Consider the following 27,942-nt stretch of genomic DNA (forward strand, 5'->3'; position numbering starts at 1 on the left):
GGGAAATATTTAATAAAAATATAAAAAATGTGGATAATATTATATGTTGCAATTATAAACATTATATGATAATATGTACAACCTTTATCATGCTACCTGCTTTCCTGGAGAGTGGGGAGGGGTGGGAAGGAGGGGGAAAATGAGACAGATTTTGGGGTACCTAATTTGAGAATTTATTTCTCTTGGATAAGCATATTTATTATAATTTGTTACATATTTATAACAAATTGTTATTGCTGACAAATATAACAAATTATATTATTGTTATGTTACATATTACATTATACTACATATATATATATATAAAATAAATGGTAACCCAAAACCCCAATATTTTTATGTAGCTGGTGTATAAATGGAAATTTTGAACCTTTGGACTTCATTCCCCAGAAGTCCTAGTAGTTCCCAAAATTCCCTATAATCTCTCCTGCGTCTCCAAGTTGGCAAGATCCTGTTATTGGTATTTAACTGGTGGTAACGCCTCCAACTGGGCTCTCTTCTTGCCTGATGTAGCATTAGCAGTGATGATGATAAGGTGGAGAAAATTTGAAAATGACTAACCAGCCATGGGTACGTGGTCTTTATTTTGTATCTTCTTTATTCCTTGATTTCTAATGATCCTTAATAAACTTCATAAATATAATATTTTTATTATTAGAGATATAAATTTAATTTTTACACTGGAAGGGATCTTTATGTATGAATTAGTGATCTTATTTCTTTTTTTCCTGTCTTTTCCTCTAATTTTTTTCAATTACATATAGATACAGTTTTCAATAACTGTTTTTCTACATTTTGTGACCCAAATTCTCTCTCTCCCTCCTCCCTAAGTCAGTAAGTAATCTGATATAGATGATACCAATGTTGTCATGTACACACATTTCCATATTCTCCATGTGATAAAAGAAGACATATATCATACATATGAGAAAAAACTCATGAAGGAAATAAAGGGAAGGATGACATGCTTCCATCTACATTCAGACCCCTTCTATGGCTATGGATAGAATCTTTTCCTTGGGGTTGTCTTATAACCTTGCATTGCTATTATAGTTAAGTCATTCACAGTTGATCATAGTCCAATACTTCTGTTACCACATACTGTGTTCCAGTTCTGCTTACTTCCCTCTGCATCAGTTCATGTACGTCTTTCCAGGTTTCTCTGAACTCATCCTGTTTGTCTTTTCTTATGTGGCAACAGTTTTCCATTATAACCATATTCCATGATTTTTTCAGCCATTCCCCAATTGACAATGGACATCCCCTCAGTTTCCAGTTCTTTGAGAGTACCTATTTCTATTTGACACCACTGACCTACAAACTAGATGTAACTTGCCCAGGATCATACAGCCAGGATATCAGAGACAGAATTTGAGCTCCAGCCTCTTCTGGCTTCCAGGCCAGCCCTCAGTTCACTTTCCTGGGCAGCTTGAGTAAAATTTCTGAAATCTTCTGAAGTTGGGTTTTTTTCATATTATTGTCACTGAGATCGTAAATTGTTTTCTTGGTCCTGCTTACATCACTCTGTATCTTTCCACATTTCTCTGAATCTATCATATTCACCATTCCTTCTTGTGAAGTGATATTTTCTTTACCATTTGTTGCGGTTATTCAGTCCTTTTCAGTTGTGTTCAACTCTTCATGACCTTTTTCGTTTTTTGGTTTTTTTTTGACAAAGATCCCAGAGTAGTTTGTTTCCTTCTCTAGCTCATTTTACAGATGAAGACCTGAGGCAAACATTATTTTGATTTGCCCAGGATCATATAATTAATAAATGTCTGAGGCCAGATTTGAATTCACAATGATGAGTCTTCCTGACTTGCACTTGTGCCACCCATATCCTACAATTTTTTTCAGTCATTCCCCAATTAATATATATTCTTTGCTTCTTCAAAAAGTGATGCCATAAAGTGTTCTTGTACCCATAGGACATTTGTCTCTATCCTTGGGTCCCTTGAGATATATACCTCAGAGTTGTAATTGGGTCAAAGGGAATGTACAATTTACTGTAGAATTCCAAATTGCTTTCCTAAGTAGTTGAATCAATTCACATGTCTCTTATCCTATTCTGTTTCTCAGCGATTCCTTCTATACATCCTCTGGAGAGGAAATGTTCCCAGCATGCTAGAGCCTTTTCTTAAATTTTAAAATTTATAGGTGGAGACATTATCCCTCTATCTCATCATGTCAGATCACAGGTTTAGGAAGGGAACTCAGAGGTTATGTTGCCTGCCTCCCTCCCTTTACCTAACATCACCCAAGTTAGCAAGCAGTAGGGCCAGGATTTGATCTAGGTCCTTTGTCTCCAAAACACGGCCTCTTTCCACTGTTTAATCACATCACATGGAAACTTGACTACTTGATGGCCGACCAACTAGTCCACAAACATTTATCAAATACCTACTATGTGCTCGGCAGTGGGGTTAGGAAACCATTGGATTACTTGGCCATGATAACCTATGAAGTAGACATATATATATATCATATAGAGAGAGACATAGTCACATACACACACATTTTACATTGTTATGCTCAGTGTATATATAGTATGTACTTTTTAAAAACTCTTACCTTCCCTCTTAGGATCAATACTAAGTATTGGTTCCAAGGCAGAAGATTGGCAACGAGGGTCCCCTAGTTGCCTCAGGTTATAGATAATATTCCTTCTTCTGTTATTTAGAATTTGATTTTTGTGCTTTGTACTTTTTGAAATGTCTCTATACCCTTTGTCCTTGTCATTTTCATATTGGGCATTCATCCAATGGTGTCCCAACTAGCCATTACTCAACCACTGGGTATTTAGGTTGTTTCCAGTCAATCAGCTATGTTTTAACAACATATCTATTAATATCTTTGTTCAAAGAGCTATTTATTTTTCTGTTTAATCATTTGTTAGGACAAATTTTAAATGATGGCTTTACCAGGTCAAAGGAATTCGATCACCAGTCCTGTGACTTTATCACTTTAAAAAAGATTGTCACAATTTATAATACCACTATGAATATACCCATCTCCCCCAGGTTTACTGGCACTTGAATTTACACTTTTTTGGCATTTTAACAGGCAAGAATTTATAGTTCTTAGTTGTTTTAATTTGCATTTCTTTATTAGTGAAGTTGAACATTGCTTCAAATGTTTCCTCTTTTCCTCAGTTTTAAGAACCATGAGTCATATTCTGACTCAAATGACTTCCTTTTAATGAAGTTATCCGATTTTTATCTTCCTTTTAATGAAGTTATCCGATTTTTATCATTCTTTTAATGTGCCTGGGAATGCTACCAAAACTTCTATAATGATAGATGATCATTTGAAATAGGTATATGTATATATTTATTTATAGCCTCTGTGGGGCTCATCCCCCCAACCTGAACTGGCACTGCTAGGTTGAGTCCTATGTATAAAAGTGGCTACTGTCCAAAGGCCTCAATTGCCCAGCCTTTGCCACTCTTCTGCCTTGGAACCAATATCCAGTATTGATTCTAACACAGAAGGTTAAGGTTGTTTTCTTTTAAACCCTTACCTTCCATCTTACAATCAATATTGTATATTGGTTCCAAAGCAGAAGAGTGGAAAGGGCTGGACAATGTAGGGTAAGTGACTTGCCCAGGGTCACACAGCTAGGAAGTGTTTAATGTCAGATTTGAACCAAAGAGTTCCCATCGATGGCTTGACTCTCAATCCACTGAGAAACCCAGCTGCCACCAAGGTTTAAATAATAATAATAATAATAAAGGAAAGAAAGAGACTGAGAATTCTCAGAGCTAGAGGTGAGAAAAATGTAAATTCCAGGCTTGTGGAGTGTGTAGCATACCTAAAGGTGGGAGGTGGGAGGTGGGTGAGTGCTAAAGGGCATTAATATGAAACAAAGCTGGAAAGGCAGATTGGGACCATCTGTAAAAGGCCTTAATGTCAAACCGAGGAGTTTTTATTTGGTGCAATAGGCCAATAGTGAACGAATAAGGGTTTGTTAGTAGGAAGTGATGTGGCCAGGGAAATCACAGTAGCAGCTGTATACAGAGGATGGTTGCAGGGGACAGACTTGAGGCAGGGAGTCTCCTTAGAGAGCTATTGCAGAAGTCTAGATGAGAGGTGATGTGGGCCTGAATTAGGGCGATGGCTGTGTGAATGGAAGGAAGGGAATGGATGTCAGAGATCTGGAGGGAAGGGAAAAGGGAAGAAGGGAAGAAATGAAGGGAAAAGCAAGAAGACCTGCTCTTTAATTGGGTATGTAGGGATAGAGTATGGTGATAACGTTGTGAATGCAGGCAACCAGAAGGATTGTGGTAGTCTTAATGGGAACAGAGAAATTTAGAAGAAGGATGTGTTTAGGGCAAGAGGGAAGATAATTTATCCTGTTTTGTTCATGTCTTCCAGAACATATCATTTGAAATGTCCCCGAGGCATTTGGTACTGTGGTACTAAAGCTTAGTAGATAGATTCAGGATGGCTATAAAGTTCTTGAAGTCATCTGTATAAAGATAATTAAACCCATTGGAATCAATGGGGGGGGGAGAAGGGGGAGAGAAAGAAAGACAGAGAGAGGGAGGGAAGGAAAGGGAGGGAGAAAGAGAGGAGAGATGGAGAGAGGAGAAAGAGAAAGAGAGAGGGAAGAAGAGGGAGAAAGAAAGAGGGAGAGAGAAAGGGAAAGGGAGGGAGAGAAAGAAGAGGGAGAGAGGAAACAGAAACAGAGAGAGGGAGGGAGGGAGGAAGAGGGAGAGGGAAAGGGAGAGAGGGAGAGGGAAAGAAAGATGAAGAGAAGAGAGGGAGAAGGATCCAGAACAGAGCACTGAGATATCCCACAGTGAGGGGATGTGATATTGATGATACTCAAACAAAGAGGCTGAGATGGTAGTGATCAGATAGGTAAGAGAAACAAGAGAGAACATGTCAAAAAAGCCCAGAAAGAGTAAGTATCCAGAAAAAAAGCCTGGTCAACAGCATCAGATGATATAGAAAAGTCAAGAAGAATGAGGACAGAAAAGACCACCAAGTCTGGCAAGTAAGGGATTGCTGGTGACTTTGGAGAGAGCAGTTGCAGTTGAGCTGTGGGGATAGAAGCCAGACTACAGAGAATTAAGAAGCAGGAGAGAAACTGAAGGCAGTGAGTACAGACAGCTTTATTTTCTAGGAGTTTGGCAAAGGGAGGGAAGAGAAAGCTAGCCAGAAAGCTTACAGGGAATGGGAAGGTCTAGGGAGGACTTTTTTTTAAGGATGGAAGAGGATTGTGCTCCTCTTCAAAATCCAAGAATGAAATGTTTCTCTCATTGCTAATCTATTTCTGGTTTTTAGTGAGACTTACAATGAGTCAACAGTGTGACTGGCAATCCAAAAAGTTTCTCTGACCTCAGACTCCATTAAGAAGCATAGTTTTGACACAGTTGTGTTCAATTCTGGGCATTACTTCCTAGGATGTCACAATCTGGAGCTCATTTGGGGAGGATAAAGATTGGTGAATCCTTGAAACCACACTCTATGAAGAGAAAGTGAGGATTTTTTTTAATTAATTAATTTTTTTTTATTAACCCTTACCTTCCGTCTTGGAGTCAATACTGTGTATTGGCTCCAAGGCAGAAGAGTGGTAAGGGCTAGGCAATGGGGGTCAAGTGACTTGCCCAGGGTCACACAGCTGGGAAGTGTCTGAGGCCAGATTTGAACCTAGGACCTCCCATCTCTAGGGCTGGCTCTCAATCCATTGAGCTACCCAGCTGCCCCCTAAAGTGAGGATTTTAAGTAAGCAGGCAATAAACCTTTATAAATACTTACTTTGTGCCAGGCATTGTGCTAAGTGCTGGGGTTACCAACACAGGCAAAAAGAAAGTTCCTGTCCTTCAAGTGCTTATACTCTGAGTTCAAAAGTGGCCTCAGACACTTAATAGTTGTGTGGCCCTGAGCAAGTCACTTAACCTTTATTTGCCTCAGTTTCCTCAACTATAAAATGGGGATAATAATAGCACCTGCCTCCCAGAGTTGTTGTGATGAATGAATGAGATACTTCATGGTGCCTGACACCGAGTAAACATGATATGAATATTAACTGATTATTATTAATAGGGCAAGACAGCATATACATGTAGCTGAAAAGTGTTGGGGTGAAGGGGAAGGTACCTATGGGAATTTGTATTAAGGTCCAGAGAGTTAGAAGCAGATCCCAAGAGAGGAGTGAATGCCAGAGGGCCTAGAATCCTTCCAAAATGGAGGTCCTGGGTGGCACTCTCCAATGGCAGTGTGGTGTAGTGGAGGATGTTCCCTGGCGAGAAGATAACTGAGCCGTGGTGGTGGTGAGAGCAGAGCCAGGGTAGGAAGATGTCTGGCTTGAAGAGGAGGAGGAGCATATCCCCCTTCTAGTATTTGAAGGCACGTCAGGCAGAAGTAGGATTAGACAGGCTATGCTTGGCCACGGAGACCAGAACTAAGAGCAGTGGATGAAGGCTTCAGAGGTCCAGTGAAGAGCCAAACAAAGAAAAACTCCTAACAATGAGGTCTATTCCAAAGTGGAAAGGGTGCTGGGCTCCATCTCACTAGAGGTCTATCAGGGTGGGCTTACATGATCGTTTACTCAAATTGTATGCACACATAGGTATTTATATGCACACACACGAATGCATGTATGTACATATACATATGTGTGCATATATATGTATGTGTGTGTAAATCTATCTTTTGCCCTCCTATTTAGGTTAGTCTGGGAAGGCTTCATGAAGGAAGTGAATGATAGTTTAATAGAGAGGGAGGACATGATTTGATAGAGTATGCTCTGACATAAAAAAACAGTATTTATAAGGGGGAAAAACACCTTATAGATCTAGGTCTGGATTAATATGCATAACGAAGCCTCTGAAGTGGCCACGTAATTCACATTCTCACTGTGTATTTCCATTGGGCTGGAACCAATAGCCATATTTACATAATTATAACTTCAAATTATGTGAATTCGATACATACGACCTCTTCAAAGCATTCATTATCCACTTTACTTGGGATGTCACTGTATACCAATAGCAGAATTATATGTGTTTATTAGCCAAGGCACTATCAGGTTTGTGATTAATTAGCTATTTAATTTACTTTTAGATTCAAGCTTAGCTGATGAGTCAATGAAGTAAGAATACATGGTGTGCCACTGCAGGGCAGTGGGGTACAATGGGAGGAACAGTGGAGAAGACCCAGATTTATCTCCTGGCTCTGCCACGTATCCTCCCTCTTGACCTCAGTTTCCTCATCTGTAAAATGAAAGAATTGGGCTAGAAGACATTAGTCCCTTAGCATCTCTAGTTCTGTGATCTATGAACTCTCACAATAGTCCTGCATAGTGGAGCCCAGCCTTTAATTGGAACAGTTTTGAAATAGCTTATTCTTTAACTATGGACTAATGGTCCTGGGTAAATAAGTTTTTAGTCCAGCCCTAAATTTGCTCCTGTCTCTGGCTCAGTTACAAAAGTGGGCTAAATATAGGACAGAGAAACCAGATCCATCACATGTAGACAGACTTCAGCCCACAAAATGTCAGGCGAGTTCAGCAAAACGAAAATGCAGAATGCTTAAATGCCAGCACTAAAAGGTTGAGCAGCTAGTGTGACGTGTGAATGAGGTCAGCTTGGTTTGAGTGGCGATTTTGAAATGGTGCTAAGAGAGCATTCAGCACTGTTATTTAAGGGCTAACACTCCTACGCTCAACTTACTGTGTTCAGTCTTGGGAGATTCCCACCCCCAGCAAAGTTAAAGCCCAGATACCTTTCCATTCAAGAATACTTTGTGGCGAACCCTTTTCTTTATTTCCTCTCCTTTCTATCCCCGTTTCTTTTTCTTTTTTCAAACATATTTCTCATCTGGCGAGGCAGCTGGGTGGTACAATGGCTAGAGTCCTGGTTTTAGAGTCTGGAAGCCTTGAGTTCAGAACCAGATTCAAATCACTGCTAGCTGTTGTGATTCTGGGAAAATCATGACTCCTTCAGTTACCTAATCTGTTAGCCAAAAATGGAGATGATAATAGTATCCATTATCATTGTATACTAGATAGATACTATTACCTCCTGGGGTAGTTGTGAGGATAGAATGAGATAGCATTTGTAAAGGGATTTTCAAACCTTAAAGAGCTATATTAAAAACTAGATATTGTTACTATAACTTTTTAAAAAAGACTCTTACCCAGGGCAGCTAGGTAGCTCAGTGGATTGAGAGCCAGGCCTAGAGACAGGATGTCCTGGGTTCCAATCTGACTTCAAACACTTCCCAGCTGTGTGACCCTGGACAAGTCACTTAACCCCCATTGCCTAGCCCTTACCACTCTTCTGCCTTGGTACCAATACTTAGCATTGACTCCAAGATGGAAAATAAGGGTTTTTAAATTAAAAAAAAAAAGACTCTGACCTTCCATCTTATAATAAATACTAAGTATTGGTTCCAAGGCAGAAAAGCAGTAAGGGCTTAGCAAAGGAAGTGTCTGAGGTCAGATTTGAACCTAGGTCCTCCCATCTCTGGGACTGGCTTTCAATCTACTAAGCCACCTAGCTGCCCCTTACTATAACTTTATACCTTCTTCCTGTCCAACTGAACATTCCCTTGTAACAAAATAAAATCAAGCCACATATTATCCATGACAGATAACATGTCATGACATATCATGACTAACATATACATCATTTTGTACATATACTTTTTATTGTGGTTCAGTCATTTTTTAGTTGTGACTTACTCTTTGTTGACCCCACTTGGGATTTTCTTGGCAAAGATTTTGATTGAGATTTCTTGGCAAAGAGTGGTTTGCCATTGCCTTCTCCAGATCATTTTACTAATGAGAAAACTGAACCAAATAGGATTTAAATTATTTGCACAGAGTCACACAACTAGTAAGTATCTGAGGCTAGATTTGAACTCAGGTCTTCTGAACTTCAGAACACCACCTAGCTTATGGCTACCATCTCTCTCCTGGGAAAGGGAGTTATGTTTCACCATCATTCCTCTGAAATCAGGGTTGGTCATTAACATTGAGCAGAATTCTGATGTCTTTAAATTTTTCTTGCTCCTATTTATTTTGCTCTGGATCAGTTGGTTTAGTCAAATCTTCCCAAGTTTCTCTGAATTCTTCCTATTGGTTGTTTCTCTCAATACAAGACTCCCATAGAAAACCCTAGGTAAACCGCAGGCTACAATGGAACAGTACACTTTATTTCTCCAAAACAAACTGAAGACTCCCCTGATCAGTATTATCAGCATGTTATGAAACTCAGACTCAAAGAAGTTTTGACTTACTCAAGGTGAACTGGCTCATAAAGTGATGGGACTGTGACTGAACTACAAATCTAAGTTTCTTTTTTTTTTTAAACCCTTACCTTCTATCTTATAATCAATACTCTGTGTTGGTTCCAAGGTAGAAGAGCAGTCAGGACTTGGCAATTGGGATTAATGACTTGCCCAGGGTCACACAGCTAGGAAGTGTCTGAGGTCACATTTGAACCCAGGACCTCCCATCTCTGGGTCTGGCTCTCAATCCACTGAACCACCCAGCTGCCCCCCTGACTTTAAGTTTCTCTTCCAAGTCATTTTTCTACAGAGTCCTCATAAAGTCTCCATAGTTACACCGAATAGTACCATCATGAATCACTGGGGCTCCTTCCTATGCTTCCTCTATTATTCCCCATCTTCAACTTTAGATGACATCATCAATTTAGATACCCTTTCACATTCACGTTCAAGAATTCAACCCACACAAAGTCATGCTGAAAACCATCTCCATTCTATTGTGATTCTCCTTAGGATGCCTCTATTTCCAGTAAGTAAGCCTCTAGCCTCTTGTCTTCAATCTCTTGGTGAGGTTGACCTTCCCACTCCTTTCTTGTTTTAGTTTTAACCTCAGAGTACTCAAGTTCATTAAGAAGAGAAACAGAAAATGGAAGGAAGTGTTTGGACCAGATTATGAGATGATCATTGCTAGGTCAGAAAATACAAATGTATTTGAAGAATCCTATCTAGTAAGTGAAAGAAATGAGAGCAGACTGTTGGACTTGCCATCGTTGGCTAAGGATGATAAAAGGGAAAGCTCGGAGGACTCAGTACCTGGGTTCTCCCTTCTCGAGCCAGGCACAGCTTCTTGAGCTTTGGTTTCTCCAGTGGAAAAGAATCCCCTCGACTACAAAGGAAGCCATGCCACTGGAGAGGGAGCTGTTAGCCTGACGTCTTCATCCTTTCTCTTACAAGCTCCATTCAAGGTCCTGTCTTCATTCTGTCCCGTCTCTATCTCACTGTGTTAGAAGACTGGGCTTATTTGGTTATGTGAGTTTGTGTCCCAGATATAGAGACAATGTGAAGGGATAGAACATCTTCCAAAAAATGCTTAAAGATGTCAGAATAATTTCTTTTTTTTTAAATTCTAAACTTTTGTTTTAGAATCAATACTAAGTTTCGGTTCCAAGGAGAATGGTAAGGGGCTAGGCCATTGAGTGAATGTGACTTACCCACAGTCACTCAACCAAGGAGTGTCTGAGATCAGATTTTATTTTTTAGTTTTAAAAAATGTTTTTAAACCCTTACCTACTATCTTAGAATCACTATTAAGTATCACTTCTAAGGCAGAAGAATGGCAGGGCGGGGCAGCTGGGGGGCTCAGTGAATCGAGAGCCAGGCCTAGAGACAGGAGTCCCTGGGTTCAAAGCTGGCCTCAGATACTTCCTGACTGTGTGACCCTGGGCAAGTCACTTAACCCCCCTTGCCTAGTCTTACCTCTTCTACCTTAGAACCAATACCCAGTATTGATTCTAAGACAGAAGGTAAGGGTTTAAAATAAGATCTAAAAAAAAAGAAAAGAAAAAAGAAAAGGAAGGACTAGCCAATTGGGGTTAAATGACTTGCCCAGGGCAAGGAAGTATATGAAGACAGATTTGAACCCAGGACCTCCCATCTCTAGGCCTGGCACTCTATTTACTATGCCACTCTACTGACTCAGGAATCATTTCTAAAAGATCCTTAGATATTTCTCTTCCTCCTTGCATTATATTTAAGTTCTTTTAGAATGGATATCATCAAAAGAATAAATAAATAAATGAATGGAGAAACATTTATTAAGTGCCTACTATGTGCCAGACAGCACTGAAAATATAAATAAGAAAGTAATTTAGTTATTTTGGGGGAAATAACATATATGTATATGTATACACATGTGTATGCATAGACACATCTGTATATATGCACATGCACATATGTATATGTGTATAAATAAATGAACAAATGAATGAATGAAAAAAAATGAAAGAAAAAAAGATAAATCTGACCTCTCAGACACTTCCTAGCTGGGTGACCCTGGGCAAGTCACTTGACCCCCATTGCCTAGCCCTGACCATTCTTCTGCCTTGGAACCAATACTTAGAATTGATTCTAAGATGGAAGGTGAGGTTTGTTTGTTTGTTTGTTTGTTTTAATAGCAGTGGTGATGCAGTAAAGGTGTTTTGGTCTGAGTAAGCACAGAAATGGTGAGTTGATTGATGACCACTACTTGTACCACCCTTTCCAGAAGCAATGATCATATTCTTTAATCATTGTTTCCAGAGCAAGAACAGAAAAGTGGGAGAGGAGAAGGAGAAGGGAGGAGAGTTCATGCAAGGTGGGAGGGTGGATGTGCAGATGACTAGGGTGGATACATGGATGGATGGATGGATGGATGGATGGATGAGATGTCAAGTGGATATAAAGTTTAGGTGAGTTTGTATTCACTCATTCACTTATCAAGACTATTCTTCATTCCTAGGGCAAAAACTCCAAAGTGGCGTCAGCAAACTAAATCCATCAGGGAGAAGAAGGAAGCAGCAGGAAGGGGAGGATTGACATAGTTTCTGGAGGTACTGTCTGGACCAAACTGCTCAAGATAAGTAAAGTGAAGAGCAGCACCAGGCAGATTGCTTGACACCTGGTGGGAATGACTGGAGGTATTATTCTAGGTAATATTCTAATCCTTCCGTGTATCCAATGATAGTGAGTGTGTTGTTCTTTGTTGTGCCAAATCCAATCTGTGTTCTTCCAGAAGCTCATCACTGTGAATCTATTCAATTAGAGTGGGATGGGGGAGTCTCCTCCTTTTCTCTTGACATCAAGATAATCCATTGTAAGAAACAAATCTAGAGCTGACTAGCTCCATCTTTAATAAGGAGAAGAACTAGAGTTTGCTTTTACTGGTGTAAGGAACTCCCAGAGTTCTCCATAACTTCTCTGTAACTTTCAGTCTTAGAGTGTTGCTTAGAAACCCTTTTTGCAGATGTTTATATGATCTATCTAGAGAACTCTAAAGAATCGACTAAAATTTAATTGAAAAAATAAATTTAGAAAATTCACAGGATATAAAATAAATCCACTTAAATCATCAGCATTTCTATATATTATAGGAATACACAGCAGAAAGAGAGAAAGAAAAAAGAAATTCCATTCAAAATAATTACACAATGTATGAAATATTTGGGACTCTGTCTTCCAAGGTTACCCAGAAATTATATGAATTCATTATCTGAATGTAAAAATATTCTTCATAGATTTTAAGACAGACCTAAATAATTGGAGAAATATTACTTGCTCATGGATAAATCATGCCAATGTAGTTACAATGCCAATACACTTACTTTAACTTATTCAGTGCCCTACAAGTCAGACTAACAAAGGAGTATTTCATAAAGTTAGAAAGCTGCCTAGAACATTTAATAAGGGACTTGCACAGGTCTAAGACATCCCCTTACTCAATAAACTTCAATGATTTCCTATTGCCTTTAGGATCAAATACAAAAACCTTTTTTTTTTAATAGTCAAATAACCTTGTCTGCCCCATCTACCTTTTTAGTCTTTTTAGATTAACCGCACACACACACACACACACAAATCCATAGTACTCCTTGTTTCAATGACACTGGCCTCCTAGCTGTTCCATCAATAAGATTCTCTCTCTTGACTCCAGGCATTTTCACAAATTGTACCCTATTTCTGGAATGCTCCACTTCCTCATCTCTGCCTTCTGACTTTTCCAGCTTCCTTAAGTCCCAACTGAAATCCCACTCTCTATAGGAAAATTTTCCCAACCCTTCTTACTTTTGGTGCCTTCCTTCTGGTAACTCTTTCCTATTGATCTTCTTTATAGCTTGTCTGCAGGATTTTGCTTGTCATTTCCCCTATTCGATTATAAGATCCTTGAGGTCAAAGACTCTCTTTGTCCTTTTTGTATCTTCAGTATTTGGCACATTATAAGCATTTAATACACATTTATTAACTACTGACTGGCAGGGCACAAACACGGACTGACAGTATATGGCCAAGATTAGACTTCAACCCCAAGTTTCCTGGCTCCCAGCCAGTTGTTTATCCACTTCTTCAAGCTATTAATACAGTATCTTTTATAGGACGCATGGTACCCCAGGCCCGTATTGTGATATTGCTCAGTAATGAGTTGAAGTGAATGTGCATTTTCATGTTCTTGAATGTAAGCTAACTGAGAGCAGAGACTGACTGTCCTGTTTCTTTGTACAGTATTTGAATCCCCAGAGTATAACACATGCCCGGAACATGGCAAGCCCTAAAATTGCACTAACTCATTCTAGCTATCTGTTGGTATATCATTTATCTATTTCTCTATCATCTATCTATCTATGTACTAATGTGTATGTATATGTATGTATTTATGTATGTATCTTTCCCCCTCTATATTCACCCATCTTCCTTCCTTCCTTCCTTCCTTCCTTCCTTCCTTCCTTCCTTCCTTCCTTCCTTCCTTCCTTCCTTCCTTCCTTCCTTCCTTCCTTCCTTCCTTCCTTCCTTCCTTCCTTCCTTCCTTCCTTCCTTCCTTCCTTCCTTCCTTCCTTTCTCTCTCTGTCTCTGTCTGTCTCTCTCTCTTTCTCTGTCTCTCTCTCTGTTTCTCTGTCTCTCTGTCTCTCTCTCTGTTTCTCTGTCTCTGTCTCTCTGTCTCTCTCTCTGTCTCTGTCTCTCTGTCCCTCCCTCCCTCCCTCTCTCTCTCCCTCTCTGTCTCTCTGTCTCTCTCTTTCTCTCTCTGTCTCTGTCTCTGCCTCTGTCTCTCTGTCTCTGTCTCTATCTCTGTCTCTGTCTCTCTGTCTCTCTGTCTCTCTCTCTGTCTCTCTGTCTCTCTCTGTCTCTCTCTGTCTCTCTCTGTCTCTGTCTCTGTCTCTGTCTCTGTCTCTGTCTCTCTCTCTCCATTCATCCACCCTTCTATCAGGGTAGCTCCAACTTCCCATTTTCTAGTCCTATGACATGCAAACAAAAAAATAGGGAACAATTCTCTACTTTGCTGTTCTTAGTGGAAAGTCTAGAGGAACTGCTGGAACATGGAATATTCTTCCACAAATCGTTCTTCCTTGTAGACTTTTTTATCTTTAAGAGAGAAGTCTGGAATTTAAGGTATGGCTAGTACCAGGTTTTTTGCTTGTTGGTGTGTCATTTTGAAAGGGGTATAAATGCAGACTTTCTTAACTTGGGATGCATGAACTTTGATTAAAAAATACTTTCTACTATATAAGCTTAAATGTTTTATGAGAACGAATGTTCATTGTATAGATGAGATTATATAGAGGAAAAGCTTTAGGAGTATATTCATATCAATATCTATTTATAGTATTTATACAGTCACATATATGAAGGCAGGAGAGAACATTGCACCAAGAATCAGAAGACATGAGTTCAAATCTCACCTCCAACATTTAGGAGTTTTGTGATCTTGGGCAAATCAATTAACCTCTCTGAACCTCAGGGTTCTCAGCTGTAAAAAGGGGGAAAATAAATTTTCTATTACTTTATATTAAAAAGAAATACTTTCAAGAGGACATCTGGGTATATCAAGGGATCAAGAACCAGGCCTAAGATGGGAGGTCCTGGGTTCACATCTGACCTCAGACACTTCCCAGCTGTGTGACCCTGGGCAAGTCACTTAACCCTCATTGCCCAGCCCTTACCACTTTTATGCCTTGGAACCAATATGTAGTATTGATTCTAAGATGAAAGATAAGAATCTTTAAAAAATACTTTGATAACTGCATTTCAATATAATTGATTCCTTTTGCAATTCTGTGTATTTTATTTAATTAAAAACATGATTTTCTGAGGAGTTGTCCCTAGTCTTCAACAGACTTCTGCCTAAGGGATTATGTTATTTAAAAAATGATAAAAGCAACAACAACAAAAATCTCTGCCAGAGTCTGTTTGTGAGATTCTTGAGAGCAGAGTTTATTTTCTGTCTTTCTTTGGATCCTAGCACTTAGCACCTGGGTGGCATTTACTTCATGTCCCCTGGGTTGGGAAGGGAATCAAGATATGTTGGGAAATGAAGGGAATATAAAAATAAAAGATATTTTTAAAACAATAACATAGATATTTAATAAATATGAGGCAGCCTGGCATAGTGGATGGAGGGTGGTCTGTCAGGTCAGGAAAACTGGGGTTCAGGGTTCACTTTTGAAATATCTAGACTGTGTGACCTGGAGCAATTTGTTCAACCTTTCAGAATCTTGGGCAACTCTCTAAGATATAAAGCTTCAGATGAGTTGTCTTCTGCTTCATCCAAAGGAGTTTCCACACTGGGATTTCCCAATATTGATAGGTCTAGGTTCCCTCCAAAAATTTACTGAGTAATTTTAGTGCTCATTGGGCAATCCAGAATATGTGTTACCCAGTTGTGATCTCCACTTATAGGAAATTACTTTAGCCCAATGCTGACATGGACTGTGAAAATCATCCCCCTTTATTCTTTCAAAATTCCCAAAATTCCCTGGCATGTGACAGAGGGGGGGTAAAAAAGGGGCCATCTCGAGGTTAAGATGCTTGTCTTTATTTTGGTTTCATTCCTCTAGCCTCAGTCATTCCGAGGACAGGATAAAAGCTGGTGTTGCAGAGCTCTGCTAAGTGATTTTCTCAGGGAAATCTAAGAAAAATGTTAATACAGAGCTTTCAAATGGCTTCCAAGAAATGATCTATAATATTGTTAGCTGTGGTAATAAGGGGCCCTAGCTAGGGGATTTTAGGGGCAGTAAATGTCAGCCTTGTTATAGCTCTAATTAAGATCATCGAGGGATTTCCCAAGAGGCTCCTCCTTCTTCCAGCCCCTTCACTGAGTCACCCAAGCGTGTGAGGAAGGTTTAGAAGCCACCAACTATAAAAATGCTGGCGGTCCCTAAAGATCAAGAATTGGAACTCTCTGAATGCAGCCTGAACCTTCCCCAGGTTTGTTCTTCCTCTTTTACCTTGCTGAGCATTTCCTGTTTCCTTCTCCTTTCATGATTTCATTCAGTGAGCCTGGCCTAAAACAGACATTACGAAACAGGAAAGATCTGTTTTACTGGAGATTTCCTTTGCTTTTGCTCCAGATGCCAGAATAAGCCCATGTCTGCACAGAAGAGAGGTAGTATTAGGGCCGCTTTAAGCGGAGGGATGCCTCTCCATCCGCAAACGATGGCTTTTGTTGAGGATGAACCTCTGGCTGCCTCTTTGTTCTTTCTAGCAGTCCCAAGAGCTAGAGAGCAAACCCATTCCTTGGCGACTGTTCCCTCTGCCCACCTCTCTAGAATGGCAGCTCCTTGAGGGCAGGCACCGTTTGTTTCACTTCTGTCTTGGTAAGCCCAGAGCTTTGCACAGTGCCTGGCACTGAGTAGATGCTTAAGAAATGCTGTCGTCCGACAGATCAATTGATCAAATGTGTCTTGTTCTAAGTATGCAGATAGCATTGCTGAACTCTGGATGCCGTTGCTGGGGAACTTGGATACTGGACGAGCCTCGAGGTGGTGATGCTCTCACAGCTATTGCTATAGTCAGGAAAACCCCCGGCAAGCTTAGGGGGTCCCCCTTTACCTCTGCTTCGCCTCAGAAATCCGTTCTGGGCTCAGAGCAAAGACGATAAGCTCTTCTGATCTCCTGCTTGGTAGAGGGCAACTGATCCCGCCGCTTTGTCCAGAACGAGGCTGGGTGGGCACCTGTGAGTTTCCGTAGGCAATCGGTGAATTTCCACATGGACAATTAGTTCACGAGATACATCAACAACCAACTTTATCACCTGGAAGTGCCTCCTTGAGGGACAAGAGGGGGGCAACAGGCTAGAGCGCGCTGGTAACTGGTCTCCTGTGTGCTAGCTTTCTTCAAGACCCCAACATGGGAAACAGCCCCGAAAAACTGGAGGCCATCCTGGCACTTGCCATACTACCCTGGCTGACTCTGGTCCAGGGTTCCTGCAGCAGCTGTCCGGCTGGTAAGGATGGAAAGCGAGCCCACATTTGTGTCTGTCCTACTGCCAGATTCTTCATGCCAGGGCCATACTCCCTGCCTGAAGTCACTTCTTCGTTTAAATCCTCCTGAATCTAATTTCACTGGAATTGTTGTGAAATTTCCTTTCTTGGTGGATCCAGTCACCGTTTCCCATCTGTCAGGAGAAGCTGTGATTCTGTTCTAATTTAGTGATAAGAGGGAGATAGTCTATTCTAATTCGGCTACATCTGGGTCATATTTTTTTATTCTGTGGTCATTCCTGAAGCATGTTTGTGGAGGGTCCAGCTTTAAAAGCCAGTTAACCTAAAGTGTTTTATGTGATTACAAATGTAAAATCTATACCAGATTGCTTCCTCTCTCAGGGAGGGAGGGAGGAAGAAGGGAGAGAATTTGGAACTCAAAACTTTAAAAGATGAATGTTAAAAATTATTTTTACATATAAGAGGGGAGAAATATTACTTTAAAAAAGCCAGTCAACCCCTACTCAAAATACAACTTATACAGTAATACCTTATACGTAGTACCTGGAAAACACTGAACTTTTGGTATTTTTATTTCACCTGTGTCTTCAAATATTTTTGTGAAGGTTGTAGGGTGCCAAAGAATCTCTTGAGTCCTTTCTTTTCCCTTTTAGGTACTTTCTGGAATGGTACAGACTGTGGAAAAGACAAAAATCAGGCATGTATCCCATGCCCCCCAAATAGTTTCTCTAGTACAGCCGGGGATCAGAGGACATGTGACATATGCAGGAGGTGCAAAGGTAAGATTTCATACAGAGGTAGACATGGATATGTAAACATGTATTATGCCTTTAGAGTCAACTTTGGATAAGTGTTGAAAGAGACAAATTTGATCCTCTAGTGTGTTAAGCTTCTCTCCATGCCCATGACTTTAAAAATCAGTGAAAATGTTTATCTTATATTTTTTGGTCACGTTCACTTATAAATATATCTTTCCCCCTTATATTACCTGTCAAGCCATCCCTTATGACAAAGAATTTTAAAAAGTCAATTCCATTTGGCCTCAGATACTTCCCAGCTGAGTGACCCTGGGCAAGTCACTTGACCCCCATTGCTTTTCTGCCTTTGAACCAATACCAAGTATTGATTCTAAAAGGGAAGGTGAGGGTTAAAAAAAAGAAAAAAGAAAAAATCAGTTCAGTAAAACTATGCAACAGGACCACCAGTACATGCAGGACTCCATACCCAAAGTTTCCCCACCTGGCAAAGGAGAAAAAGATGTACCTTTTCTCACCATCCTCTCCATTCCCATCACTTTTTTTTAAACCCTAACCTTCCATCTTGGAATCAATACTGTGTATTGGTTCTAAGGCAGAAGAGTGGTAAGGGCTAGGTGATGGGGGTCAAGTGACTTGCCCAGGGTCACACAGCTAGGAAGTGTCTAAGGCCATATTTAAATCCAGGACCTCCAGTCTCTAGGCCTGGCTCTCAATCCACTGAGCCACCCAGCTGCCCCCTGTATTCAGAAATTAAAAAAAAATTCATAATGGCAACTACATTAAGATGATATGGAGGTTTTCAAATGGGAAACGTAATATCTTAATTATTTAAGGTGAAATTCTATATCAGAATTAATGGGAATATGCTTCTATTGACCAAAATGAAGGTCCAGGGTGGGGGAACAGATATTCTAAGAGCTTATTTAGTACTAAAAGCTATGAAAAACTTTATTAGTATATTTATATATCCTGTTTTATTTCAACTCAACAAGCATTTATGTGCCTGACATTGTAGTAGATACTGGTGAAATAAGGGCAAAAATGGTGCTGTCTGGGAACAGAGGATCTTCCAGACTCCTGGCAGGGGAAGGTTTCATTGTGGAACTTGTCAGTAAGCACTCATGCCTGTTTTCAAATGGATTTGGATTTTTTTTTAAAGGTACTTTCAGAACTAAGAGAGAATGTACTCCAACGAGTAATGCAGAGTGTGAATGTATCTCCGGGCTTCATTGTTCTGGAGTAGGATGTGAGAGTTGCCAACCAGATTGTAAAGAAGGTCAAGAATCTACAGTAAAAGGCAGGTCTGCTTTTCCCCCTTTGAAGTCTACTAGAAATCCTAAACTTATTCATCAATCCATGACTATGTAGGTAGACTCTTTAGTATCATCAGTAGGTAGAATGAAAAGAATGATAGATTTGGAGTCAGGGGATCTGGGTTCAAATCCTGATTGTGCTCTTTACTGCATATATGAGTTTGGGAAATATTATTTAACCTTCTTGGGCCTCAGTTTCTTTATATGATTTGTAATAACTAAATTATACTCCATTCGAGTTTAATTTAGTTATTACAGATAAGGGTTTTTTTCTAATTTTAAACCTATGATCCTTCCTATTAGATGTTACATTTAATGATGTTAATGTATGTATGTAATGGAGTTAAGGATATTAGTGAATACAAATTTCCATTCAATAAATATTGACCTGAATATTTGTTTTCCATTCTATATCACAGTATTTTCAAACATGTTCACACCAGAAAGCTTCTGGACCATTAGAATGAATCACAGGGCTTTGAGATCTGTTGCACGGTTATACATGATTTTATGATATTAAAAATCATTATGAAGTTTATATTAGGGAAGGAATTTAAAATGATGAAAATGCTCATGCTTTTCCACCTCCATTTACACTTTTTTTTCCAAGGTTGTAGAGACTGTAGCTTTGGTACCTTTAATGATCAGAAACAAGGGAGCTGCAGACCCTGGACAAAGTAAGTATACTATTCTTTCCCTTTAAATGATTAAACCATGACTCTATGTTAAATTTATATTTTAGGATAAAGAATGCTAAAATTTACATATCAACTGAGTTCATCAGGTAAAGTAAAAAAACTGGAAAAAATATTATATTGATGACACAAATGATATCCCCAATTCTACCTTTTCATCCTTCACTTCTTTGCAGTCTATTTTCATCACAGTTGATTTAATTCTTTTTCTCTCCCTCTCCCCCTGTCCCTCTCTTCCTCCCTCTCTCCCTGACCTTATCCCCCCCTCTATCTGTCTGTCTGTCTGTCTGTCTGTCTGTCTGTCTGTCTGTCTCTGCCTCTCTGTCTCTGTCTCTGTCTCTGTTTCTCTCTGTCTCTCTCTGTCTCTCCCTCTACACTGGTTCTCCTCTTCCTTTCTCTAACTCAGTTCCTCTCTTCTCCTTTTTCCTCTTCCCATCACCTTCTTTTTTTCAAAGCATTCAGTGGCCCCCTAATTATCAAATCCAATGACTTTTTTTCCAGTCCTCGTCTTTGCTGATCTCTTTGTTGTATTTGAAACGATGAATGACCAACTCTTTGAAACTCGCTCTCCCTGTGACTTCTATGCCAATCGCCTCCTTCTCCTCTTAAATCTCTGAGTGCTTCATTTATGACTCCTTCCTTAACGCCTCCTCTTCCCATCCCTTTGGCCTCGATGGTTCCCTGGGTTCTGATTTCTTGTCTGTTTTCTGCCTGGCCATTTCAGCCATGGCTGAAGCTTCAGTGGCTGGGATATGGTGGTGCCCCCTGCAGTAATAAAGAAGTTAGGAAGAAGGGAGGGCTTGAGAGGAAAGATAATAAATTCCGTTTTGGACAGATTGAATTTGAGCTGGCTCTAGGCCATCCAGTCCAAGATATCCAAAAGGCAGTTGAAGATTTGAGATTAGAGGTCACAAGAAGGGTTAGGTTGACCTCTATGCTCATGACTTCCAATCTCTCTTTCCTCAGACTTCCAACTACTTCCTGCTTATCTCTATAAAAATAACGTCTTCCCAACACTTCAGTCTCCCCACTGTTATCTTCTTTGTGACCCCCGTAACATTTACCATGGTGCTATATCCATGCCATTGTGGACCTCTAAAGGGATATTGCAAATCTATTTTCCCCAAATAGAAGAAGCATTTAGGGTCGATGTAAGGAAAAGCCTCTGAACAGTTAGCACCCTCAGGAGAAGGGGAGTTCTGCCTTCCTGGAGGTCTTGTGCTGTTTGAGGGCTGGAGGGTGTTAGAGAGGATGACTTCTAACATCCCTTCCAGCCCCCTCATTAGCTGCTCCGATCCTGAAAGGTATCCACTGAGGATTCACCCCCAATTCATTTTATTAGCTTCTCCTGGACTCAAGCAGAAATCATTGCCTTGGATTCTAGAATGAATCACCTGCAGATTGTAATGATCTGATTGTTTCTCGTTGAACTTCAGCTGCTCTTTGAATGGGCTTGTCGTGCTCGTAAATGGAACCAGTAAAACGGATGTGCTGTGTGGACCCACCAGAACGGATGCCCCCCCGGCTACCACCTCCGGAACAGTTCCTGCTTTTCTCGTGAAGACTGGTGAGAGGCTGATGAACGCCTGGTGACCAGGAATTGGTCCTGGCTGTTCCATACTAGCCCTAGCATCCGGGACGCCCCATGTCCAGCTCTGGGGCTAAGATGGAGTAAATGCAGACATATCCAGTGGAGTCCCTAAGATTCAAAGCTTAGTAAGAATTCCCTTGTGATGTGTATCCAGGTACTGTATATCTTGAGAGGCAATATGCCGTGGAGGATAGAGAACTTCCTTCAGAGTCAAGAAGGCAGAGTTTCAAATTCTATCTGACCTAGATTGACTGTGTGACCCTGGGCAAGTCTCTTAACATCTTTTTTTTTTAATGGAAAAAATGTTTTTGCAACCATTACCTTCGGTCTTAGAATCAATACTGTGTATTGGTTCTAAGGCAGAAGAGTAGTAAGGGTTAGGCAATGGGAGTTAAATGACTTGCCCAGGGTCACACAGCTAAGGGGTATCTGAGGTCATATTTGAACCCAGGACCTCCCATCTCTAGGTCTGACTCTCAATCCATTGAGCCACCCAGCTACCCCATCCATATTAGAAATTTAGAAGTTTACTGCCCTCCATCATGCTTGGAAATAAATTTGTAACTAGGACCCCCTCCTAACCCCCCCTCCCCATATACAGGTTCTCATCCTCTGATTTTTTCTTTCTTTCTTTCTTTTTTTTCCAGATAAGAACCAACAACTAGTCACCTTCACTCTGGCTCTGGTGATGGCAGTAGGATTCTTTGTGCTCCTCACCTTTTCATGGTTCTATTTTGCCATCAGGAACAAAAAGAAACTGTCCTTCCTGCTTCAGCAAAGTAAGAACTCATTCCAAGTTTCCCTCGCTTAAGTGAGTTCCCACCTGGAGGATGAGATCATGGTGGCGTGACCTCAGAAGCAGGGTGGAGGAATGGATAGAGATTGATCAGCTGCTTATTCCTGCAGTAGTTCTTTTTCTTTTTAAAACCCCCACCTTCTGTCCAAGAATCAATACTGGGTATTGGCTCCAAGGCAGAAGAGCTGTAAGAGCTAGGCAATGGGGGTCAAGTGACTTGCCCAGGGTCATACAGCTGGGAAGTGGCTGCCACCAGATTTGCCTCTTCATCCCCTGAGCCACTTACTTGCCCCCTCCTTGAAGTAACTCTTAAACCATCACTTTTCTTTTTCTTTTATAAAAACCCTTACCTTCTGTCTTAGGATGTTACTAGGTGTCAATTCCAAGGCAGAAGAGTGGTAAGGGCTAGGCAATGGGAAATGCCTGAGGTCAGATTTGAACCCAAGACCTCTTGTCTCTAGGCCTGGTGCTCTATCCACTGAGCCACTTAGCTGCCCCATAAACCATCACTTTTTCTCCTCTACATGGATGTGGCATGTAGAACCCAGAGCCTGGAGTAGAAAGATCTGAATTTAAATACAGCCTCATTCCTTACTAACCATGTCACCCTGGACAACCTACGTAAGCTGTGCTTCTGTTTGTTTCTTTCCACAACATCCTTGTGAGGTAGCTGCTATTATCCCCATTTAACAGGGCAGATAGATAGAGAGAGAGAGACAGAAAGATAGATGGATGGATAGACAGACAGACAGACAGACAGATAGACAGATAGACAGATAGATAGATGGATAGATAGACAGACAGAAGGATGGATAGATAGATAGATGGATGGATGGATAGATAGAAAAGAGACAGACAGACATAGAGAGATAGATAGTCAGACAGACAGACAGATAGACAGATGGACGGACAGACAGACAGATGGATAGATGGATGGATAGATGGATGGATAGATGGATGGATAGATGGATGGATAGATGGATGGATAGATAGATAGATGATGGATGGATAGATGGATGTATAGATAGATAGATAGATGGATAGATAGTAGATAGATGGATAGATAGTAGATAGATGGATAGATAGATAGATAGATAGATAGAAGAATGGATGGATGGATAGATGGATAGATAGATGGATGGATAGATGGATGGATAGATAGATAGTAGATAGATAGATGGATAGATAGATGGGTAGATAGATGGATGGATAGATAGATGGATGAATGGATGGATAGATGGATGATAGATAGATAGATAGATAATAGATAGATGGATAGATAGATAGATAGAAGAATGGATGGATGGATGGATAGATGGATGGATGGGTGGATAGATAGTAGATAGATGGATAGATAGATAGTAGATAGATAGTAGATAGATGGATAGATAGATAGTAGATAGATGGATAGATAGATGGATAGATAGATGGATTGATGGATGGATAGATAGATGGATGGATAGATAGATGGATGGATAGATAGATGGATAGATAGATAGTAGATAGATGGATAGATAGATAGATGGATGGATAGATAGATAGTAGATAGATGGATAGATAGATAGATAGTAGATAGATGGATAGATAGATGAATAGATAGAAGAATAGATGGATGGATAGATAGATGATAGATAAATGGATAGATAGATAGATGGATAGATAGATAGATAGATAGAAGAATGGATGGATGGATAGATAGATGGATGGATAGATGGATAGATAGATGGATAGAAGAATGGATGGATGGATGGATAAATAGATAGTAGATAGATGGATAGATAGTAGATAGATGGATAGATAGTAGATAGATGGATGGATAGATAGATAGATGGATGGATAGATAGATAGATAGATGGATGGATAGTAGATAGATGGATAGATAGATAGATAGATAGAAGAATGGATGGATGGATGGATAGATGGATGGATGGATAGATAGTAGATAGATGGATAGATAGATGGATAGATAGATGGATAGAAGAATGGATGGATGGATGGATGGATAGATAGATAGTAGATGGATAGATAGTAGATGGATAGATAGATAGTAGATAGATAGATAGATAGATGGATAGATAGATAGTAGATGGATAGATAGATAGATGGATAGATAGTAGATAGATAGATAGATGGATAGATAGATGGATAGATAGATAGATGGATAGATGGATGGATAGATAGATGGATGGATAGATAGATAGATGGATAGATGGATAGATGGATAGATAGATAGGTAGATGGATGGATGGATACATGGATGGATGAATGGATGTATAGAGAGACATACAGATAGAGATCAATAGACTGACAGAGACTGACAGACAGGAGGACAGACGGATAGATGGATGGATAGATAGATAGATGATAGGATATCTATCTCTATATGATATATCTGTATTATATACTTTATTATAATTATATATCATATTATTATGTAATTATATGATATAATATATCATTATATCATAATTATAATATCTATAATAAAATACGTGTTATATAGAGAGATAAATGGTATATCTATCTATCTATCTATCTATCTATCTATCTATCTATCTATCTATCTGTCTAATAGCAGCTACCTCACAGGGATGTTATAGAGACCAAATAATATTATATTTATAAATTGCTATCACAGAGCTTGGCACATAGTAGGTGCTATATAAATGCTCACTATTATTATTATTGATCATTATTATTAATGTCAAACACCTCCTAGGGATATTGTGAGGTTCAAGTGAGTTAATATTTGTAAAGTGCTTAGCATGGTGCCGGGCGCATAGTAGGTGCTATGGAAATGCTGATTTCTTTCCTTTCTCAAGGTAAGCACACAGGACCTGAGAGGGAAATAAAAAACCCAGGAAATTCTTTAGAACTCAGGTATAAGGTTTAAAGGGTCTCGAGGCTTAGTGTAGAGTTGTAATCTAATAAAAGGATGTCAAGATTCAGCTTGAAGAGGCAGGTTGGCTTAGCCGCTAGAGGTGTGGGCTTGGAGTCAGGACGACTTAGGTTTGGATGTTATTTTTGACACTTACTGGTTGTGATCACAAACAAGTTTCTTAACCTCTCTAAAATGTAGAAATAAAGGTGATTCAGAGTCAATTTATATCAATTTGTAACAAAGATATCAATCAGAGAATTAAAAAATACTAATCGAAGAGAAAAATAAAATTAACATAACTTATAAATTAATAATAAATTACTAAAACGAGGAATTCCTTTAAAGGGTAAAAAAACCCAGCTAGAATCCTTTAGAGCAGCTATTCTCTGGTAAATAGTTTAGGGTTGTGAGGAAATCATTTTCACTTTTGCTTTCTATTTTAATTCCTGCTGCTTTGGTCATTTAACGAAGATGAGGTCCATGATACCCTAAAAAATCAACGGATGTCTCCGAAATAGAGCAGGCAGCAGTTACATTTGAAACATTTTCACTTTTCTGGATGGATTTTATGTTGGTCACTTAGAGAAAGGGTCAATAAATAAAATTCTTAAATCCAAGAAAGCAACTGGGAAAATTTTCCCTTTTCCCTAAAGAGTCTTGTAGATCAGACAGCTTGCGTCGTTCCCTTCTGAATGTCAATTTGAGGCCAGGTAGGGTGACCCAGGTCTATAAATCGTTGCTGCTGGGAGGGGACTGAGGTTGAGGCACAGCACTTGAGCTTAGGAATTCAGTATTGCTCTCCAGCTAAAGCTGATGGGATGTTCATACAAAGTCCTGCTCTGATGTAGTGAGCCAACCATCACCACTTTCCCTCCTAGGCTGCCTCCAGAGAGGCAGAGCAGCCCAGATTAGAAATGGAGCAGGTCAGACCTCCCAGGCTGATCTCACTGGGGTTGGCCAATGAGTGATCAGTGCTCTTCCACGTGTAAGGAGCAAAAGATGAAATGACTGAGGAAACAAAGGTTTCCTCTTCTGAACATATCAATTGGTTAAGCAATGCATGCCAATTACCTAACAAATCGTGGCCAAGGCCCTTCCTCAGCTTAAGGCTGGACTCTAAACACCACAGACTGTTATACATGAAAAACAATAAGCCTAGTTAATTAAAAGGAAGCAACACAACATTAGGTAATCTGGTCTCTAATTAGATGAAAGATTTGGGACTTTCCAAGTTGGGTGGGAGACAGTGAACAGGTGAGTCCCTGATTTCAGTAAAGAAGGTGTCCTGTTCCTCCCCAAGTAGCTGCAAACAATCATGGAACCTGGAAACAATAACTGATGGGGCCAGTGTGGGGCCAGTTTTCAGAGAAGACATCAGAGGTTGCTTGAGATATATTATTCTAAGAAAACTTCTTGCATCCCTTTTAAGATCTGATTGGTTTCTGGTCCACCCAACCTAGTTCAGGGACTCTAAACATCAGGCCCAAGTGGTCCAGTTTCCCAGCTACACAGGGCCAGGTTCAAACAATGCATTAAGGTTTTCTCCTCGTTCCCACAATGGAATCAAGTTTTCTCATAGGACGGAATTTAGATTAGGACCATAACCAAATAGAAAGAACTGAGCTGGCTCCAGAGTGGAGTCACAAGATGGAGCCAGTGTGGTTTACTCAATTCCCACAATTGATCACCTGTTATCTTAATCTCCTCAATTTCTCACTCTTTTGTCACACAGCCTACGAGAGGTAGGAAGAGCCAGACTGAGAAAGAGAGAGACAACAGACACACACACACACACACACATGCACACGCACATACAGAGATAGAGGAGAGAAGAGAACAGAGGTAAGGATAAGAAAGCCAGTCACCCAGACTGAGAACCAAAGCTAACTACTTACCTTTCTGTTTTAGCTCTTAAAAAACCAGTACAGATTGCCCAAGAAGAGGATGCCTGTAGCTGTGGGTTTCCAGAAGAGGAACAAGGAGAGCGTGAAATCATCAAATTCCAATCTGAGCTGCATTTGGAGCTGATTTTAAAGGACTCAAAGCAGTAAGACTTTGGGACCATTCACACAGCAGCAGAAAATTTGTCTACTGATATTGCTTGGGAAGAAACCTAAGAAAGACCACGCTGGTTTCAAGAGAAGGATCCGAGTCTAAATCAGATGGAGTGTTGCCTCAGAATAGGCTTTGAATTGGAGCTGTAGAGGAGAGCAGTTCCCTTCAGTTGTACATTTTACAAGCTATCCATAACTGCCCATCCTGTTTGACTCGTCCTACATTCCCCACGGATGGGGTCGACCTAACATGCCAGAAGCCTTCACTGTTTTCTCCTGACATTTTAAGGGCATCTTCTGTCCAGTTCCTCACTGATTTTAGAGGGCATCCCCAAAGTCTTAAGGCTTAAAAATGACACTTATATTGTGGAGACCCTCTCCACCTCATCTAAGCTCAGTTATTGTACATCCAGACAGTTTTTCTGTGTTGTGACATGCAATCAAATTCTTTTAAAAGGCAGGAAGCCTCAACGTATGTCTGTATGATTCCTTTCAATTAGCACAGTTTGGCTTGAGCCATTAACAGGTCTTTTAGTGGATAAGGGAAACAGAGGTAAGGGTCTTATAAATATATAAATATATGTGTAGATGTATAAAATTAAATGCATATTTAAATTTAAAATTATAATATGTTTATATTATATATT

At 40.0% G+C, this 27,942-nt stretch overlaps 1 protein-coding gene across 2 annotated transcripts; it reads left to right on the plus strand.

Annotated features, from left to right (window-relative positions):
- Positions 1-472: 472 nt before the first annotated feature.
- TNFRSF9 (TNF receptor superfamily member 9) lies at positions 473-27,917 on the plus strand. Of its 2 annotated transcripts, XM_056795856.1 has the most exons (9): positions 473-570; positions 11,738-11,927; positions 16,678-17,209; positions 17,861-17,986; positions 19,125-19,262; positions 19,889-19,955; positions 21,410-21,540; positions 22,212-22,343; positions 27,150-27,917. In XM_056795856.1, exons 3-9 carry the CDS (start codon positions 17,113-17,115, stop codon positions 27,290-27,292), a joined length of 834 nt encoding a protein of 277 aa, XP_056651834.1. In that variant the 5' UTR covers positions 473-570; positions 11,738-11,927; positions 16,678-17,112; the 3' UTR covers positions 27,293-27,917. The 2 variants fall into 2 exon arrangements, with proteins under 2 accessions (XP_056651834.1, XP_001365761.1); XM_001365724.4 differs by lacking the exons at positions 473-570; positions 11,738-11,927 and adding an exon at positions 15,854-16,191.
- The last annotated feature ends 25 nt before the right edge of the window (positions 27,918-27,942 follow it).

This window comes from Monodelphis domestica, chromosome 4 (assembly GCF_027887165.1).
Source record: "Monodelphis domestica isolate mMonDom1 chromosome 4, mMonDom1.pri, whole genome shotgun sequence".
NCBI lineage: Eukaryota > Metazoa > Chordata > Mammalia > Didelphimorphia > Didelphidae > Monodelphis > Monodelphis domestica.